Source organism: Delphinapterus leucas, chromosome 11 (assembly GCF_059928025.1).
Source record: "Delphinapterus leucas isolate spDelLeu-1000000601 "Yukka" chromosome 11, BTC_Dleu_Yukka2, whole genome shotgun sequence".
In the NCBI taxonomy this organism is placed as follows: domain Eukaryota; kingdom Metazoa; phylum Chordata; class Mammalia; order Artiodactyla; family Monodontidae; genus Delphinapterus; species Delphinapterus leucas.
Window position 1 is genome coordinate 6952570 of NC_143139.1, and position 17145 is coordinate 6969714.

Genomic DNA, 17145 nt, shown 5'->3' on the forward strand with positions numbered 1-17145 from the left:
TGCTCCCTCCCTCCATCCCCCCCTCACCTCCCCCCAAAGCCTCCTCTCCAGGGGTCTCTTGGCTTTTCCTTCTATTTTCAAATACTGTCACTTTGCCCCCTCTCTCCTTCTCTTCTGTTCAAACTCTCCTCCTTCCCCTAGTGCCCCCTCTTTCCTTTTCTGGATGCTTCTGATGTCAGTGGTTCCCCTGTCTTCGGGTTCCCTGCCACCCCCCACCCCACCCCACCCCACCCCCGCCGCGGTCCCAGCCTCCTTTCTCCCATCTTCCTAGATACCCGGTGAGTGGGCGGGTGATCATGCAGGCTTGGGGAGATGGAACTGAGCACCTGGACCCCTGGACCCAGGAGCCTGGAAGGTTGGGGAATGACTGTAATACCATATCCCAGTTTCCAGTGAGCCCTCAAGAAGAAACAAGCCTTGCCTCTGCCATGGTAGCTCTGAGGAGAGATTCAGGGATGTGAAGATAGTGGTTGAGGAGTGCTGAGCAGGGGACAGAAAGAGGGACCCGGGAGGGCCAGAAGCAGGAAAAATGGCTGACGAAGGATGGGAGGCAGGAGGTCAGAATACCTTCTCTCCTGGACGTCTGGAAAGCAGGGCTCTCATCCGTGTGGGGTGTTAGAGTGACGGTCTGCTTTAAGGCAGGAGAATGTTCTGGATGACCCCATGACCCCTAGTAACCAGTCATTTCTATCATTTCAAGAGAAGGGAGCCTTGGGTACCAGCTGGAGACCAGCCTAGACCCCACCTTTGCTCCGCCCCTTCCACACCTCATCTCTCCCTTGCAGGGTGTCCAGGTGGCTGAGCCCCGCCCCCATGCCCCTTGAGGCATCCGGAGGACCCCTGACTGGCCAAGCACCAGAGGCAGAAGACAGCTGGAAGTCCTGACATGGGGACCAGGGCTTCCCAGCCAGCCTCCTAGTTGGGAAAGCGGTCAGCTTGCCTCCCCCATCAACTACAGGGATACTTCTGGAAGGGTCCCACCCAGCATGGAGGCGGAGGACCACCTCTGCTGACCCTCAGTCTCCTCCCCTGCCCTCCACACCTGACCTTAGCTGGGTCAGTCGTGCAATGCTGAGCGCTAGGGTAGGCCTAGGGGCGGCCTGCCTCACTCCAGGGCAAGAACTGTGGGCATCATGGGGGTGCGTGTGAGTGGGGCTCCTGGGTGAGACCTAGCCCCCACCCCCAAGAGTTCAAGGGGGGTGGGGGGACCGACAAAGGATGGCTCGGGGTGGGGCGGGGGCAGAGGAGGCCTCCCTCCGCTCAAACGCATTGTCCTGGCTGGCCTGCGGGCTCCTGGCACTGCTGGCCAACGCCTGGATCATCCTCAGCATCTCGGCCAAGCAGCAGAAGCACAAGCCGCTGGAGCTGCTGCTCTGCTTCCTGGCAGGCACGCACATCCTCATGGCAGCCGTGCCCCTCACCACCTTCGCTGTGGTGCAGCTCCGGCGCCAGGCCTCCTCCGACTATGACTGGAACGAAAGCATTTGCAAGGTCTTTGTGTCCACCTACTACACGCTGGCCCTGGCCACCTGCTTCACCGTCGCCTCGCTCTCCTACCACCGCATGTGGATGGTGCGTTGGCCCGTCAACTACCGCCTCAGCAACGCCAAGAAGCAGGCGCTGCACGCCGTCGTGGGCATCTGGATGGTCAGCTTCATCCTCTCCACGCTGCCCTCCATTGGCTGGCACAACAACGGCGAGCGCTACTACGCCCGCGGCTGCCAGTTCATAGTCTCCAAGATTGGCCTCGGCTTTGGCGTCTGCTTCAGCCTCTTGCTACTTGGGGGCATTGTCATGGGGCTGGTCTGTGTGGCCATCACCTTCTACCAGACGCTGTGGGCCCGGCCCCGGAGGGCTCAACAGGCCCGGAGAGCGGGGGCTGGGGGCGGGGCCAAGGGGGGTGGGCCAGGGGGGTTGGGCACCCGGCCAGCCTTTGAGGTGCCGGCCATTGTGGTGGAGGATGCCCGAGGGAAGCGGCGGTCCTCGCTGGATGGGTCCGAGTCGGCCAAGACATCCCTGCAGGTCACCAACTTGGTCAGCGCCATCGTCTTTCTCTATGACTCACTCACAGGGGTGCCCATCTTGGTGAGATTGGGACTCCCCCCCACCTGCTCTCTCCAATACCCAGACCCCAGCATGATCACCTGACCTCTAACTCCATCATCCATCTTCCTCTCCTCTACCCAGCCCCACTTGTGAACCCCCATCTCTATCATCCATCTCCTAGTTCCCACTAGCCCAGCTCCTTAGCCTGTTCGCCAGTGACCAGTACTCAACTCCATCATCCATCCTTCCGTCCCACTCCCTGTCCTCTGGCTCCGTCACCTATCCTGCAGCTCCACTATTCAGCCCCCAAGACCCATCACCCAGCTGCTAAGCTCCACACTCCACTCCCGAACTCCCTCTGGATACAACAGGGTCTTGAGCACCCCTGGGTGGCAACCCCAGAGAGCTCACCGCCCCCCCCACCCCCAGCTTTCTGCATCCCCATCTAGTCCCTCTTTCTGAATTTCAGTCTGTCTTCAAGTTTACTGTACGGCGTCTGCTCCTCTCCCTCTGCACCCCTGGGCTTTCTCTCCAGTACTCTGTCCTGATCGTCCTCTGAGTCAATCCCTTCCCCTCTGTTCAACCTTCTTCACCTCCAGCTTTGCCTCTGTCCCGATCCTACGTGATCCGGACCATCCGCTCCTGACTTCTTGCCCCGCCCCCGGCTGCACTAGGATGTCGGATCTGGGGTCGAGTGGGCCCCCTCGGCTCTGGGCCCTGACCCGGGGCCACTCTCCATCCTCCTGCCAGGTGGTGAGCTTCTTCTCCCTGAAGTCGGACTCGGCTCCCCCCTGGATGGTGCTGGCCGTGCTGTGGTGCTCCATGGCACAGACGCTGCTGCTGCCTTCCTTCATCTGGTCCTGCGAGCGCTACCGCGCCGACGTGCGCACGGTGTGGGAGCAGTGCGTGGCTATCATGTCCGAGGAGGATGGCGACGACGGTCAGAGGAGGGGCTGGGTTTTCGCTTTCCTAGGCGTCGGCTCCCTTTCCTGCCCTTTTCTACCAGCCCTTTTTCTTGCGGGGACGGGCTGCCCTGGAGTGCCCCCTACTGGACAGAACCTGCAGCGCCCCTGGGTTGACTCGTGGCTCCCCTCTCCCCAATCATCACCCCGATGCACACCCACTGCTTCCTCCTCTCGGTGTCTGTTCCCCCTCGAAGGCCACACTAGCCAGCTCTGCCTCCGCCGAGCCTAAGAAACAGTCCAGAGAACTAACACAACCATAAAGGAAGGCTGTGGAACCAAGGGAAAGCTAAGCTTCCTGAGAGAGACTCCCCAGCTACAGGGACAGCTCCTGGCGTGGGATTGGGGGGCCAGGGGTAACTGTTCCAGATAAGTGTGTCTATATGTATGAATCGCTAGGGATTCAGCACCGAATGCAACAGACGTTGGCCACTCTTGTTTTCCTCTTGGAGCTTACAGACTAATGGAAACAGGATTCTCTGGGGAGCTTATAAGGGGGTGGGGAAGTGGGTATTCCCTGCCTGTAACCACTCTGCCCCTTTTTTCTCCTAGATGGGGGCTGTGATGATTATGCAGATGGCCGAGTGTGCAAAGTTCGCTTTGATGCCAACGGGGCCACAGGACCAGGGGGTAGGGACCCTACCCAAGTGAAGCTGCTTCCTGGAAGGCACATGCTCTTTCCCCCTCTTGAGAGGGTCCACTACTTACAGGTATGGGACTAGGCAGCACACCTCCTATTCTGGGTATCCCCTCACTACTTTTCTCCAGTCTCTGTTATCCATCCTGACCCCCAATTCCCTAGCCCCAGCCTGCAGGGCACAAGAGGAGTAGGTGAAAGGAAGGCATGGCAAGGGAGGCTCCCCTTCAGACCGCTCAGAACCAGGTTTGCCCATCAGAGGATGTTTTGCAGAAGTGTAAGGGGGTGGAGCCATCTTGCAGAGTCCCCACTTTGGTTCCTGCCTCTACCCCCTTTGTCCCGGCAGCACCCCCGGGTCTACTTGCTCCTCTCCCCAGGTCCCTCTGTCCCGCCGTCTGTCCCACGATGAGACCAACATCTTCTCTACTCCTCGGGCACCTGGCTCTTTCCTGCACAAGTGGTCATCCTCTGATGACATCCGGGTCCTCCCAGCCCAGAGCCGGGCCCTAGGGGGCCCTCCTGAGTACCTGGGACCGAGACAAAGGCTGGAGGAGGAGGAGGAGGAGGCTGAAGGTGGGGGGCTGGCCAGCCTTCGCCAATTCCTGGAGGGCGGGGTTCTGGGGTCAGGTGGGGGACCCCCACGGGGTCCAGGCTTCTTCCGAGAGGAGATCACCACCTTCATTGATGAGACACCTTTGCCTTCTCCGACGGCCTCGCCGGGGCCCTCTCCTCGCCGGCCCAGGCCGCTGGGAGTCTCACCCCGCCGACTCTCCCTTGGGTCCCCTGATAGCAGAGTCGTTAGACTTCCTTTGGGGCTAAGTGCAGGGCGACGCTGCTCCCTGACAGGAGGTGAGGGGAGTGCAAGAGCTTGGGGAGGATCTTGGGACCCAGGTACCCCCATCTTCTCCCAGCTGACCCTGTGAGCCCAGGTGGGCCTGCTGGACTCGGGGGTGGGGGGTCCTGGGTGCGTAACGCCTCGTTCTGTCCCTGACCCTGAGGCAGCTGCCTCCAGACTCTGGGGAGATGGAACCCCTGCTGTCTCCCATCCAAGTGACCAGATGCCTGACTCACCTTCCATCATCCCTAGCAAAATGTATTAAAGTCTGAAGTGTCACCATGGAAACCTGTGTGTCCAATGTGCTGTGGTGGCAAAGGGGATGGTCAGAGGCTCGGGGGGGTGGAATGGCTCATAGAAGACAAACTGGAGCAGGCACACTGGACAGAGGCACAGAAGTATACACGGAGAAAGACAAACATGCAGACATTCACAGGGACGGCCTTATGAGAGCACCTCGGGCTGGGCTGGGCGGGAGGGCGGTGTGGAGGGGGGAGGACATAGGGAGACACTTGAGTTAGCTGGTTTGGGGTTTGAAGGATCTTCGTTGAGATCTGTGGAGGTGGTTTTAGAGGATGTCTCTATCTCCCATGCCTCAGCGCTCCTCCTTTTCCCAAATCTGTATGTGCACACTTTCCGGGCAGGAAAGGATTTGATCAGACCTGGTGTCACAGACCTGGAGTTTACCCCCCTCCCTGCCGCATTCGAAAGTTCTTTGTCCAAAAGCGCGTGTGTGCGGGTTTGTGGGAGGCATCCACGCTCCTTTTCCTGGACCCCAAGAGTGGAGGAGAACGCAGCCGCAGTAGCTCTTCCCACCCGCTGGGCCTCGGCGGCTGGAGTCAGGGGTCCTACGAGGCTCCTCAGGCTGTCTTCAGAGCACCAGGCCTGCTCCACCGCCGGCCGTCTGCCCCGCTCTCCCCGCGGTCTGTTTCTTGGTCCACACCACCCCGCTGGTACTAAAGCCCGCGTTCTCCACCTTCTGCCAGGCGTCCTCTGACTCCCGGCTCGCTCTCACCCCGGCCTCTCCCAGGGTTGGGGCTCGGCCCCATCAGCTCCCGTCGGCGCCACTCATTCCTCCTCTCTTCCTCTCCTCCCTCCTCTCTATCTCGCCTTCCTTTCCCCTCCCTCTTCCTTCCCCGTTTCCTCCCTCTTCCTCGCGGCTCCCGCAGTTCCCTCCTGCAGCCGGCCGGCGGCTCTCGCACGATGTTCCGGCTCCTCCAGTGGCTGCCGCTCTTGCTGCTGCTGCCTCCCCCGGGGTCCCCCGAGCCCCCCGGCCTGGCCCCGCTGTCCGCGGGGGCGCCCCCCCAGGCCCCCGACTTGCTCTACGCCGACGGGCTGCGCGCCTACGCGGCGGGGGCCTGGGCGCCGGCGGTGGCTCTGCTGCGGGAGGCGCTGCGGAGCCGGGCGGCGCTGGGCCGCGCGCGGCTGGACTGCGGGGCGCGCTGCGCGGCCGAGCCGGGGGCCGCGCTCCCCGCCTCCCCGGGGCCCGACTCCGGGCCGGGAGCGGCGCGGGGCGCTTGGGAGCCGCTGCTCCTCCGCGCCGCGCTCCGGCGCGCCGAGTGCCTGACCCAGTGCGGGGCGCGGAGGCTGGGTCCGGGGGGCGCGGCGCGGCTCCGAGTGGGGAGCGCGCTCCAGGACGCCTTCCGCCGCCGGGAGCCCTACAACTACCTGCAGAGGGCCTACTACCAGGTGCGCGGCGGCCCGGGCCCCGGGGGTCCTCCCCGGCCCCGCCGCTGTCCTCCTCCAGCTCCCGGGAGCGGCGGCGGGCCAGCGCCCGGACCCGGGTGGGGCTGTGTGGATAGGACCTCGCCTTTGGAGTCCGTCCTATCAAACCGCGACAAACGCCCATCGAGGCCGCCGAGGGACAGCCTTGGGAGAGTGGGAGCGAAGTTGGAATGGGTGTCATGCGGCGGGGTGGAAGTAGGTCGGAGATGGAGGGCAGGGGCCTGGAGTTTTAGAAAGTCTTACTGAGACCTACGTGGAGTGACAGCCGCCTCTTCCCAGGAATGAAGGGGGAGGATTAGGGTTGAGATCCGCCGCTGGAGAGAGAGCATGGGGGCGGGTAAGGGGGTGAGTGTGAGCCTTCGCTTGGGGCAGGAGGGAGCTTCGGGAAAGAAAGATGAGGAGCGGGCCAGGGCTGAGGGGCCCGGTGTCCCGGGGCAGGGGCAATGGACGCTGCGCGCTACTGGTGCGGTCCTTGTTGCCTAATAATGCCTACGTGGCCGGGGAAGGGGGGCGCTGGTCACACACACCTCAGCTCAGGGTCCTAGAGCCCAGCGGCTTTTGCTGGTCGCTCGGGTCACCTCTACTTTCGCACCGCACTTAGCCATCACTTCCACTTCGTCTCTCCAGCGAGGTCCCTCTGCCCATACCCCACCCACTCCATCACTTCCACTTCGTCTCTCCAGCGAGGTCCCTCTGCCCATACCCCACCCACTCCAGTCTTCAGACCCTGCTTCCGCTTCCGTAGCTACCAGACTCCTGAGAGCCCCAACATACTGGGGGTCTGGAGGTTGGGTGGTGGGCAGTTCTCACCTACCGGTCTTCCAGAAGGCTCTGGGGCAGTGCCAGGTGTGCCTGGGGTGCGGAGGCTGGGGAGGAGGCAGAGTCTGACACCCCTACCCCAGGGCTGACTCCCTCATCCTCCCCGCTTCTCAGCTGAAGAAGTTGGACCTGGCAGCAGCCACAGCGCACACCTTCTTTGTGGCCAACCCGACGCACCTTCAGATGCGAGAGGACATGGCTAAGTACAGACGGATGTCCGGGGTTCGGCCCCAGAGCTTCCGGGACCTGGAGACGCCCCCATACTGGGTGAGACCCTCAACACGACCCCTATCCCGCCCCCAGTCTTTGACTGGCTGGATACACAGGCCTCGCCGGACTGTGCATTGTCCGCTGGGCATCAGGAAATCTGGGTACCGTCCTCTGTGACCCTGATGGGAAGTCCCTCTCTGTGACTTAGTTTTCTTCCTGAGATTCACAAAGTCCCACGTTCTAACATTTGGATTCCGAGGCCCATCCTGTATTCCCCAAGGTGAACTGGGACCTGGAGTCCAGGCCCCAAATGAGACCTACACCCCTCCCCTTCTTTCCCCCTCCCGATCTAGTCTGGCAACCCTTGCCCCAGGATTTCAGGTGACTGACCACTCCCCTCCCCAGCAGGCAGCCTATGACACCGGCCTGGAGCTGCTGGGGCACCAGGAAGCAGCATTGGCACTGCCCTGGCTGGAGGAGGCCCTGCAGGAGAGCCTGGCCCAGGTGGAGAGCTGCCGGGCCGGCTGCGAGGGGCCTGAGGAGCAGCAGAAGGCGGAAGAGGAGGCGGAGGGGACCGGGAGCCCCGGAGGCCTGTACGAGGCCATCGCAGGTGAGGAGCTGACGTGCTGCGCGGGGCCTCACGGTGCCCAGGGAGGTGCGAAGCAAGCTGAGCGGCGCACGTGTGTCCCCCGCAGGGCACTGGATAGGGGTCCTGCGGTGCCGGCAGCGCTGTGTGGGGGACACGGCCACACGTCCTGGTCGCAGCTTGCCTGTCCCAGACTTCCTTCCCAGCCAGCTGAGGCGGCTGCACGAGGCCCATGCTCAGGGTCAGTGGGGCAAGGGTGAGCCCTGGGGGTGACTGAGGTTGTAACGGGGAGAGTGAAGGTTTGTCTCTGATGGTATCCTGAGCCCCATCCCTCCCTCCCTCCGTCTGTGTCTGCGTCTGTAGTTGGTCAGGGCTCCATGGGGACCACCACCTCAGGAGGACGCTTGCTTCTTGCTGTTTCTCACCTTCCTTTATTTTCTCCTCTCTTCCTCCCCTCTGAGCTCTGCCCACACAGCTCAGGTATGTTCTAGTAAGCTTTGGAAAGAAGCAGTGGATGAGCCTGGGATGGGGCCCTGGGAGGCCACCTTCTCCGGCTCTGCCTCTGTCCCCCTGGCTTCTTGCCTCTGCCCAGGGTTCACAGCGGTGCCCAGTCTCTGGGTCCCGCCCCACGCTATTCTCTGTCTCCAGTAGGGAATCTGTCCCAGGCTGTGGAAAATGTGCTGAGCGTTCTCCTCTTCTACCCGGAGGATGAGGCTGCCAGAAAGGCTCTGGACCAGTACCAGGCCCAGCTAGGAGAGCCGAGACCTGGCCTCGGGCCAAGAGAGGTAGCCCCTTCGCACTCACCCTGTGAGGTAGCCCGAAATCAAACAGATATACTGGAGAAGTCACCTGGATCCAGCCCCCCATTCTGGCCAAAGGCGACCCCAAGTCCAGCATCTGCTCGGTCTCCACTCCCTGCTCCCCACTGCAGGCTCTACTTCTGAGTCCAAGCACCAGCCCAGCCCCCTTCCATTAACCTCACCCCTGCCTGCCCCCACCTCTGCACAAGTGCACATGTGCACAGCACACACACACACTACCCCCAGTCTGAGCCCCGACACCCTGAAGCTGCTGAAGGAGGAGGGTTGAGCCAAGGAGCACAGCCAAGGTTAGGGAGCCTGCGGGCTCCCCTGCTCTCCTCCAGCCTTAACTTCCCTGCCACCCCCCCCCCCGCTGTCCCCCTTCTCCAGGACATCCAGCGCTTCGTCCTTCGATCCCTGGGGGAGAAGAGACAGCTCTACTATGCTGTGGAGCACCTGGGGGCCAGCTTCAAGGATCCCGTGAGTGACCCCACTGCTCCCCACCCGCCCCCAGGAGGGGGACAGCAGTAATGCCCTATGTGGATGTGCCACATCCATTCCCAACAGCGTTTCCCATTTCTCCATAACCCTTCGAGGGTTGGAGAGGACTCTGTGTCCCAGCGTCGCAGGGACAGAGGCAGGCGCCTGCAGTTAAGGGCGGCTTTGGGATCATGCAGGCCTAAATGTTGGTCTCTCTGCCACGAACAAGCTCTGGACCTTCACTTGCCTCAGCCTCAATTTCCTTACCTGTAAAATGGGAACATCACACTTATCTCATAGGCCTGTTGAAGCCACGTCGCTTGCTCCGAAGTACAGAAAGCTCTGTTGCGGCTGCTTTCCTTACTCTTTGTTGTAGTTGTGGAGGGGACTAAAGGGCAGAGGTTATCTTCACTAGTGCTACAGCATAAGGCAGGCTTCCTCAACCTTCTTGCCGCTATTGCCATTTTGGACCAGATACTTCCTAACTGGGAGAAGGGGCTGTCCAGGCAACGTAGGACCGTATAGGCCACCTTCCCTGTAGGCCGGCCTCTGCCCAGTAGGTGTCGCTAGCACTCCCTGAGTCATGACAATCAAAACTGTTTGCAGACATTGCAACGTCCCCTAACGGGCAAATCTCCCTGTTTGGAAACCGTTGGTTAAATCCCACCTCTGTCCCTTAGCAGCTGTGTGGTCTTGGGCATGTTGCTTTACGTCTCTGTGTCTCAGAGTCCTCTCAACTGCAAAACGGGCACATTACTGCAACCTGTTTGATCAGACTGTTGTGAACTTTAAATGATAAATTCCACGTCCACGTATAAAGCTCTTAGAATAGCGCCTGGCAAATGGTGCTGCGTAAGCTGTTGTTGTCGTTATTATTATCATTCTGATTGCAGAGTTTGGCCCAGTGCCCGGGGCTCCCGACAATGAGTCCAGGGCTTTCTCCACCTCCACCTTCCCCTCTGGAAGCAGGAGGACCTTAATGTGGTAGCTCAGGGTCTACCGTCAGGGATTCAGGGGTGGACTGGATGGGTGATGGCGCTTTTCCTGACTGTCCCAGGATCCCTGGACCCCAGCAGCTTTCATCCCTGAGGCCCTTAGAGAAAAACTCAGGTAGGAGGTGCCTTGTGGTGGGAGGGGCGTGGCCTGAGCTGGAAGGGGAGGGATGGGTCCTGGGGAAGATGGGTCTGGACTGGCCTGTGCGTCCGCTGAGCGTGTCTCTCACCCCTGAGAGAGGATCGGGAGAAGACGCCGTGGGACCATGAGCCTCCACAGCCGAAGCCCTTGACTCACTGGAAGGGTGAGTTCCTGGGATAGCAGGAGACAGGAGCCTGGAGGGGCTGGGGGCTGCCAGCTACTGCTGGGCCTGCTCTCAGGGGACCCTCAGCCCCGCTCCTGTCCCTCCCCGGCAGATGTCCTCCTCCTGGAGGGGGTAACCCTGACCCAGGACGCGAGGCAGCTGAATGGGTCGGAGCGAGCGGTGCTAGACGGGCTGCTCACCCCAGCCGAGTGCGGGGTGCTCCTGCAGCTGGCCAAGGTGAGAAGACCTGTGGGGGGGGCACTGCCGCTACTTGGGGACCCTCTGGCACAGCTGTCTGCCCCCTTGCTCTTGGCCTGCCCCCTGTCCTGCCCTCCCTGACTCTCCAGCGGGGACTGTGCTTGCCAGTGCCTCCCTGCTGGGGGCAAGTTGCTTTTCCTCTTAACTTAGCTGACATGGGCTGGTCATTTTACAGAAGGATTTTGCGAGAAACTGATATGAAGAACAAAATACAAAGCATAAATGCATCAGAAAGGGTGAGTGCGCAGGTGAAGATTCCTTGGTTGGCCGAGAGCTCAGTTATTGGCTCGGCAGACATGCAGGCTGTTTCTCCATCATCCCATCCCCTCCTAGATTGGGTGAGATGATCTGTATTCACCAGGTCGAGTCTGCCATTTTATGAAGCTTCAGCCTCACTCTGGGCTAGCGTTTCTTCGACACACGCTCTTTGAGACCCTGCTGTATACTGGAAATGCCTAGGTTCCAGGGAGAGGTAGATGAACACAGACCGTGCATTTGGGAGCTCAGTGTATAGAGAAGGAATCAGGCATGGAGACATAATCAGAGTGGGTGGTGAGTTTGATGAAAGAAGTCTGTACAGGGTACTCATCCAGGGACTTCCCTGGCCATCCAGTGGTTAAGACTCCAAACTTCCACTGCAGGGGGCATGGGTTCGATCCCTGGTCAGGGAGCTAGGATCCCACGCCGAGATGCGAAGTCACGGAAGGCTTGCCGGAGGGGCTGGCATTTGAGCTCAGTCTTAAGGATGAGTTAACCAAACAGAGAGGGAAGGAAAGTCAGGCTGCAAGGGAGAACAGGGGGGTTCTGGGAACTGCAGTGGAGCACAGGAGTTAAGGACATGGGCCAGTCCCAGCAGGGATTACCTGTGTGACCTTGGGCAATGTATTTTAACATCTGTGAGCCTAGTTTCCTCTCTATGAAACAGGGCTAAATGCAGCGGTTATGTTGTAGGGTTGCTGTGGTGGCTGTGAGGATTAAATGAGTTAGTACATGGTAAAGCTCTGGGAAGAATGTGGAAATAGCATGATCTATCGCTATTAACATCAGGCCATATGTTATCCAGAGGCGGTGTAGGGGTGGAGGCCCAGGAGAGATGGGGAAGGGCCTCTGTACCCTACCAAGGAGTTTGGACTTTATTTGTGGACGGCTTACTGAAGGATTTAAGGAGGGGTGGACTTTTGTCTTCCTGCAGAACCTCCAAGGGCAGGGTCTGGAGCCCTCATCCTGTAGGACTGGGAGCTCCCTCTAGTGGCAGTGTGGAGAATGCAGCGGGAGAGGGAAGTGAGCGGGAGCCTCTGGGATGATTGCAAGAGGGCCGCCGCCCTAGGTTAGGTTCTCATTTCAAGGGAATGAAGATGGGGACAGATGAGAAATATTTAGAAAATCAAAGAAAGAGAATTTGAGGACTAAATCTATGTGGAAGATGAAGAAAGAATGGAGTCAAGGATAACTCCCAAGTATCAGAGCTTTCTGTTCCTTGATTACACTAAACTCATTCTGGCCCCAGGACCTTTGCATTTGCTATTTCTGCTGCCTGGAACATTTTTTCTCTCAGCTATTCCTTCATATCATTTGGTTTCAATGTAGGTGTCACCTCATCACCTAGCTGTCCCCTGATCCCTGCCGGGGCACTCTCGGGGTTGTAACCCTGCTTTAATTTTCCATGTAACACTTATCACCATCTGAATTGATCTGGTTTGTTTGTTTATTATCTCAAAATATAAACCCTGCTGGAACTTTTCATGTTCACAGCTGAGTCTGCAGTGCCTAGAACAGTGCCTGGCACATAGTAGGTGCTCAATGCCTACTGAATGAATGAATGAATAAAAGAATAGAGTGTTAGATGGCTTCAGTGGCCAGGTAGCCTCTATATAAACCTCTCAGAGATGAGGCTTAAATACGGGGTAATTAGATAGTGGTACCTTGAGTTTCAGAAAGCAGACAGAATAGAAAAAGGAAAGAAAAAGCAGACAGTAGGTATCAGGAAAGGGACACTCAGATACTAGGAGACCCCCAGTTGATAAGAGTCATGTAGGCAGTTGGGTAACTGGGACTTAGCATCAAGGGTACTCAAGTTCTCCAAGAGCATGTAAGGTGAGAAGGGATGGAAGAGAGACACCTTTGCTGATGCCATGTCCCTACCTCGAGTCAGCCAGGACCTGTCCCGACTGTCGAACCTCCTGCCAGCGTCCTTTTCCAGAGAAACTCCGCTATTCTCGGCCCATCGGGATGAGTGATCAAGCCCCTCCTGTCCCCTTCCCCAGCTGTCCTTACCTCTCAAGGCCCCTTCCCCACTGTAGGAAGCTCTCCAGAGTTCTGTGCACAGTCCCTTCCATGAGCGGGGTTCCAGATCTTTACCAGGAGTGACAACACAGACGCGGAGATAGTCGTTCTCTGGGAAAGGGCAGCAGCTCAGAGAACTCCGGGAGCTTCTAGCCTCTTCCAGGGAGTTGGGAGGGTTGGAGGGAAGGCCATGTGGCCCTGTGGGCAGTGAGGTGGGCGATAGCCCGGGGCCCGGGAGGGTGACTCCCCCAGCCAACCCCCTCCCTGCTTAGGACGCGGCTGAGTCTGGAGCCAGGTCTGGCTATCAGGGCCGCCGCTCCCCACACACTCCCCACGAACGCTTCGAGGGGCTCACGGTGCTCAAGGCCGCCCAGGTGAGAGGAGGCCCCCAGGCCCTGGCCTGATGCCAGAACTGGAGAAGAGGGCCGGGCATCTCCTGCGGAGGGTTCTTCCGGGACCGAGAGTAGCCGAGTCCTCGGCCCAGGGTTGAGGAGGGGCTTCCAGACCGAGGGTCCCGGGTTGCCGTCATGGAGCAGTTGGGCGGATGGGCGCCCCCAAACCGTGGGTGGAGGGCAGTGGAAGTGGGGCGGGGGCAGGGGCCACCCTTCCAGTGCCTCCCCCTTCCTGGCCCTTCCTTCTCTGCTGGCAGCTGGCCCGGGCTGGGGTCGTGGGCAGTCAGGGCGCCCAGCTGCTTCTGGAGGTGAGCGAGCGCGTGCGGAGCCTGACACAGGCCTACTTCTCCCCGGACCGGCCCCTGCACCTCTCCTTCACCCACCTGGTGTGCCGTAGTGCCATAGAAGGTAACCGCCAGGGACCCTGCCGCTCCGCCCCAGCCTCGGGGCCCCTCGGGGCCGGTGCACCGCACACCTTCCGCAGCCCCAGCCACGTGCGTCTCAGTCTTCACTGCACGAGGACTGACTCCCCTTCCCAGGCCGGCCCGGCTGTGACCCCGGCGCTGCAGGGTGGGTGTCGGTGGGCGGGCACCGGGCAGCGGGGCGCCCACCAGGCCCCTTCGCTTCCCAGGAGAGCAGGCACAGCGCATGGACCTGAGCCACCCGGTGCATGCAGACAACTGCGTCCTGGACCCTGACACCGGGGAGTGCTGGCGGGAGCCCCCGGCCTACACCTACCGAGACTACAGGTGGGCGGCCCTCCAGGGGTCAGGCAGGGGGGCCTGGGCGGGGGTCTCACCGCCTCCTGTCTTCCTCCCTCCCCAGCGGACTCCTCTACCTCAACGATGACTTCCAGGGCGGGCACCTGTTCTTCACAGAGCCCAACGCCCTCACCGTCACGGTAAATGGGGACTGGGGCGGGGGACAGGGAACCCAGCTGTGGGCTCAGGATTCAAAACAGAAGGTTCCCAGAGGCAAATGCAGGGAAGTGGCTGGGGCCGCCTTAGCCCTCTCCTTCCCTGGCCTCCCCAGCGCCTCCCACCACTTGTGTGTTCAGGGGCTCTCCTAGCCCCTCCCAGGAGACCTCCAAGGGGCCCCTCCAGGCCCTTGTAAAGGAGGGCGGGTGAAGCACAGGACCCCAAGCCCCTATTCCAGGTACAAGCTCGGGGCTGGGACCGGTGGAAGGCGGAGCAGTGCTTCTTCATTGTGTGTTGCTCTGCCTTGTCCAATTACTTCCTTCTTTGCTCACCACCGGTAATCCAAGCTCTCTTTGGGGTGGAAAAGTGTCCTCAAGATCCTTATGCCCAGAACCCGGAGTCTGGTACTGCGCTCGTGCCTTCAGGTGGCTTCACACCTGGTACAAAGAGTTGGCCAGGAAAAGTCAGGGCACTGGGGCGGATGGAGGTCCCTTCTCCCTTTGGCTCCAACTCCTCTAGCCTCAGTCTGGCACTTGGGCTCCCCAAGTGGAGGCCCATTTCCCACTTGCCCCCAGACAGCCCCTGAATTATGGAGGGGAAGTGGTAGGCAAGAGAGCTGCCTTCTCTGGGCCCCCTACCCCAGTCCTACTCCAGGGACTCAGGGCCAGGTTTTCCGAGGGCCCCTCCCTGGAGCTGAATCCGCCATGGCCCGCCAGGCGCAGGTCCGTCCTCGCTGCGGGCGCCTCGTGGCCTTCAGCTCCGGCGTGGAGAATCCCCACGGTGTGTGGGCCGTGACGCGGGGGCGGCGCTGCAGCCTGGCGCTGTGGCACACGTGGGCCCCTGAGCACGGGGAGCAGGTGAGGAGCGAGCGGCAGTAGCCGTGTGAGGGGCGGGCAGGCTGACGGGTAAGGCGCAGGGGCTGAGCTGAGCCGGGGAGGGGCCTTGGGGCAGGGTGGATGCAGGAGATCAGGCCAGACCCTCCTCTCCACGCCTCCCAGGAGTGGACAGAAGCCAAAGAGCTACTGCAGGAGCCAGAGAAGGAGGAGGGAGAAGGAATGCCCAGCAGAGACCCCGCCCCAGAACCCCCCAGCCACAGGCTTCAGCGGGTCCAGGACAAGGCTGGGAAGCCGCCTCGGGTCCGAGAGGAGCTGTGAGGGGCTGAGCCAGCTCCTTGGGGATGTGGCCTCTTGACTTGTGGGGGGTCTGCCTTGATGCCAAGACCCCCGAGAAGTCCCCATGTGACAGGAGCAGAACAGCGAGCTCTCCATCCCTGCACGCCCACCAGCCTGGGGATCACAAGGGCCGTGCAGCCCTGGACTCAGAGGACACTGCACAGACTAGCCTGGGGAGCCAGGCCTGGGCCCAGCTGACGGACCTGCAGCCCTAGGACAGACAGAAGACGCGATGCTGCCGCCGTGGAGGGAAACGGCAGGGGGTAGGGCCCGACTGCTTTAAATGAGGAGGATGAGAGGGAGGGTCACCCCACTGCCCGCTCCCCGCCCGTCAATAAAGAGCCTGAAGATCCCTCAGCCGGGGCCCAGTCAAGTGTGTTGCGGCAGTTTCCCTGGCGGCTGGAGGGTGGAGAGGCTGTGACCAGCCAGGGAGGACAGGTATCGTGGGCCTCCCAGAGGCAGGGCCTCTCCAGCCTGTGATTTGTCAGGGAAATCTCGGCCACCTGCTCCCCTCGTGCAGATGAACCCTAACCCTGACAGCTGCTCCTTGGGCCTCCTACTCTAAGCCCTGTCTTCCCTCTCTGAGCATTTTGCCTGGGACTCCGGGCAGCCTCATCCCTCTGGTTCTTGCCTTCTCAGCCCCAGCAGGACCCTGTGAGTCCTGGGGGCCAGCAGTGGGCCCAGCCCCGGATGGGAGCAGGGGACGGGGCTGCCCTCCACTTGCCGTTCTTTTCTCCACCCAGAGCTGGGCCAGGCCTGTCCATCCTCCTCTCTGGAGCCCCCGGACCTTCCCCCTCTACCCCGGGATCAGACCCTGGGGGCAGCTGGCTGGGGCTTGTCCAGAAGAAGGATTATCCAGATCAGTCCCTTGTAATCTCAGCCCCGGCCCGCACCCTCCCCGTGCTCACCGGAGCCCTCTCCGCGCCCCACCGGAGCTAAGGCGCACAGTTTTGGGTATTGACAGTGGGCCGTCTCTCACCCTCATTCTCTGGCTCCTGGACTGGTTCCTAGCCAGGCCCTGACTGCCAAGATCATCGCCACTGGTGGGGGCCAGGGCCTGGGGGCCCCCCCGGAGCTGTGGTCGTGCTGCTCCTTTGCACCCCTCCCAAACCCAGCCCTTAATCCTCACAGCTTTGCTCTAATCCCATGGGGCCTGATGCTCTGCTCTCTGCCTGGAGACTGGCCGGGGAAGCACCCGCACCCCTTCCTCCCTCCGGGGCTCGTCACGGGGGCTGCTTCTCCGTGGAGTCCCGAGCTCCTGCTGCCACCCACCCACCCCCCAACCTGGGCTGGGCCCAAGCCTCTCGGAAGCCACACGCCTCCCGCCCTGTCCTCTCCCCCCACCCCGGCCAGCTGACTTCATTTGCCTGACGTCGTTGGCCCTACCCTTCCCTGTCAGTGCCCCCCCGCCCCCCGCCCCCAGTCGGGGCCAGGCCAGGCCAGCTCCCCTGGCAGCAGAGCCGGGGCAGGTGACAGGCGGGCGTCGCAGCTGAGGGAGCGAGGAGACGCCTGGGAACCGGAGCTGGAAGCCTAAAGAGGTCCAGTCAGAGCCCAAGTAAGAGGGAGCTGGGCTGGCTGTGCCCTCTGGGGCTGGGGGCTGCAGGCAGGGCTGGGCCAGCGCCGGGCCCGGCTGCACAGGACTCCACCCTGGGAGGGGCGGGCGGGGAAAGTGGTGCAGACCACCCAGTCAGTTCCCTGTCTGGGGAGTGGGCTCCAGCCTTCGTGA

The 17145-nt window shown here is 61.2% G+C and overlaps 2 protein-coding genes across 4 annotated transcripts; both read left to right on the forward strand.

Annotated features, from left to right (window-relative positions):
* Positions 1 to 313: 313 nt before the first annotated feature.
* GPR162 (G protein-coupled receptor 162) lies at positions 314 to 5541 on the forward strand. The gene is given in 5 exon segments (XM_089920234.1): positions 314 to 2195; positions 2646 to 2649; positions 2797 to 2986; positions 3561 to 3718; positions 4023 to 5541. Coding segments are annotated over 5 exon segments (1875 nt in total). The 5' UTR covers positions 314 to 1218; the 3' UTR covers positions 4569 to 5541.
* A 42-nt stretch (positions 5542 to 5583) lies between these two features.
* P3H3 (prolyl 3-hydroxylase 3) lies at positions 5584 to 17083 on the forward strand. 3 transcript variants are annotated; one of them, XM_089920231.1, is made up of 15 exons: positions 5584 to 6169; positions 7139 to 7291; positions 7640 to 7844; positions 7930 to 8061; positions 8469 to 8605; positions 9011 to 9100; positions 10158 to 10210; positions 10330 to 10397; positions 10510 to 10634; positions 13211 to 13312; positions 13588 to 13738; positions 13962 to 14079; positions 14156 to 14231; positions 14964 to 15104; positions 15246 to 17083. In XM_089920231.1, the coding sequence occupies exons 1-15, from the start codon at positions 5684 to 5686 to the stop codon at positions 15399 to 15401; spliced, it is 2193 nt and encodes a 730-aa protein (XP_089776357.1). In that variant the 5' UTR covers positions 5584 to 5683; the 3' UTR covers positions 15402 to 17083. The 3 variants fall into 3 exon arrangements, with proteins under 3 accessions (XP_089776357.1, XP_022433143.1, XP_089776358.1); XM_022577435.3 differs by having other exon boundaries at positions 7643 to 7844; XM_089920232.1 differs by lacking the exon at positions 14964 to 15104.
* Positions 17084 to 17145: the final 62 nt, after the last annotated feature.

Coding starts and splice junctions, on each gene's coding strand:
- P3H3 (XM_089920231.1), top strand. CDS start 5,684: ATGTTCCGGCTCCTCCAGTGGCTGCCGCTCTTGCTGCTGCTGCCTCCC. Junction 7,845..7,929: donor CCTGTACGAGGCCATCGCAG/GTGAGGAGCTGA, acceptor TGTCCCCCGCAG/GGCACTGGATAGGGGTCCTG. Junction 8,062..8,468: donor GCACGAGGCCCATGCTCAGG/GTCAGTGGGGCA, acceptor CTCTGTCTCCAG/TAGGGAATCTGTCCCAGGCT.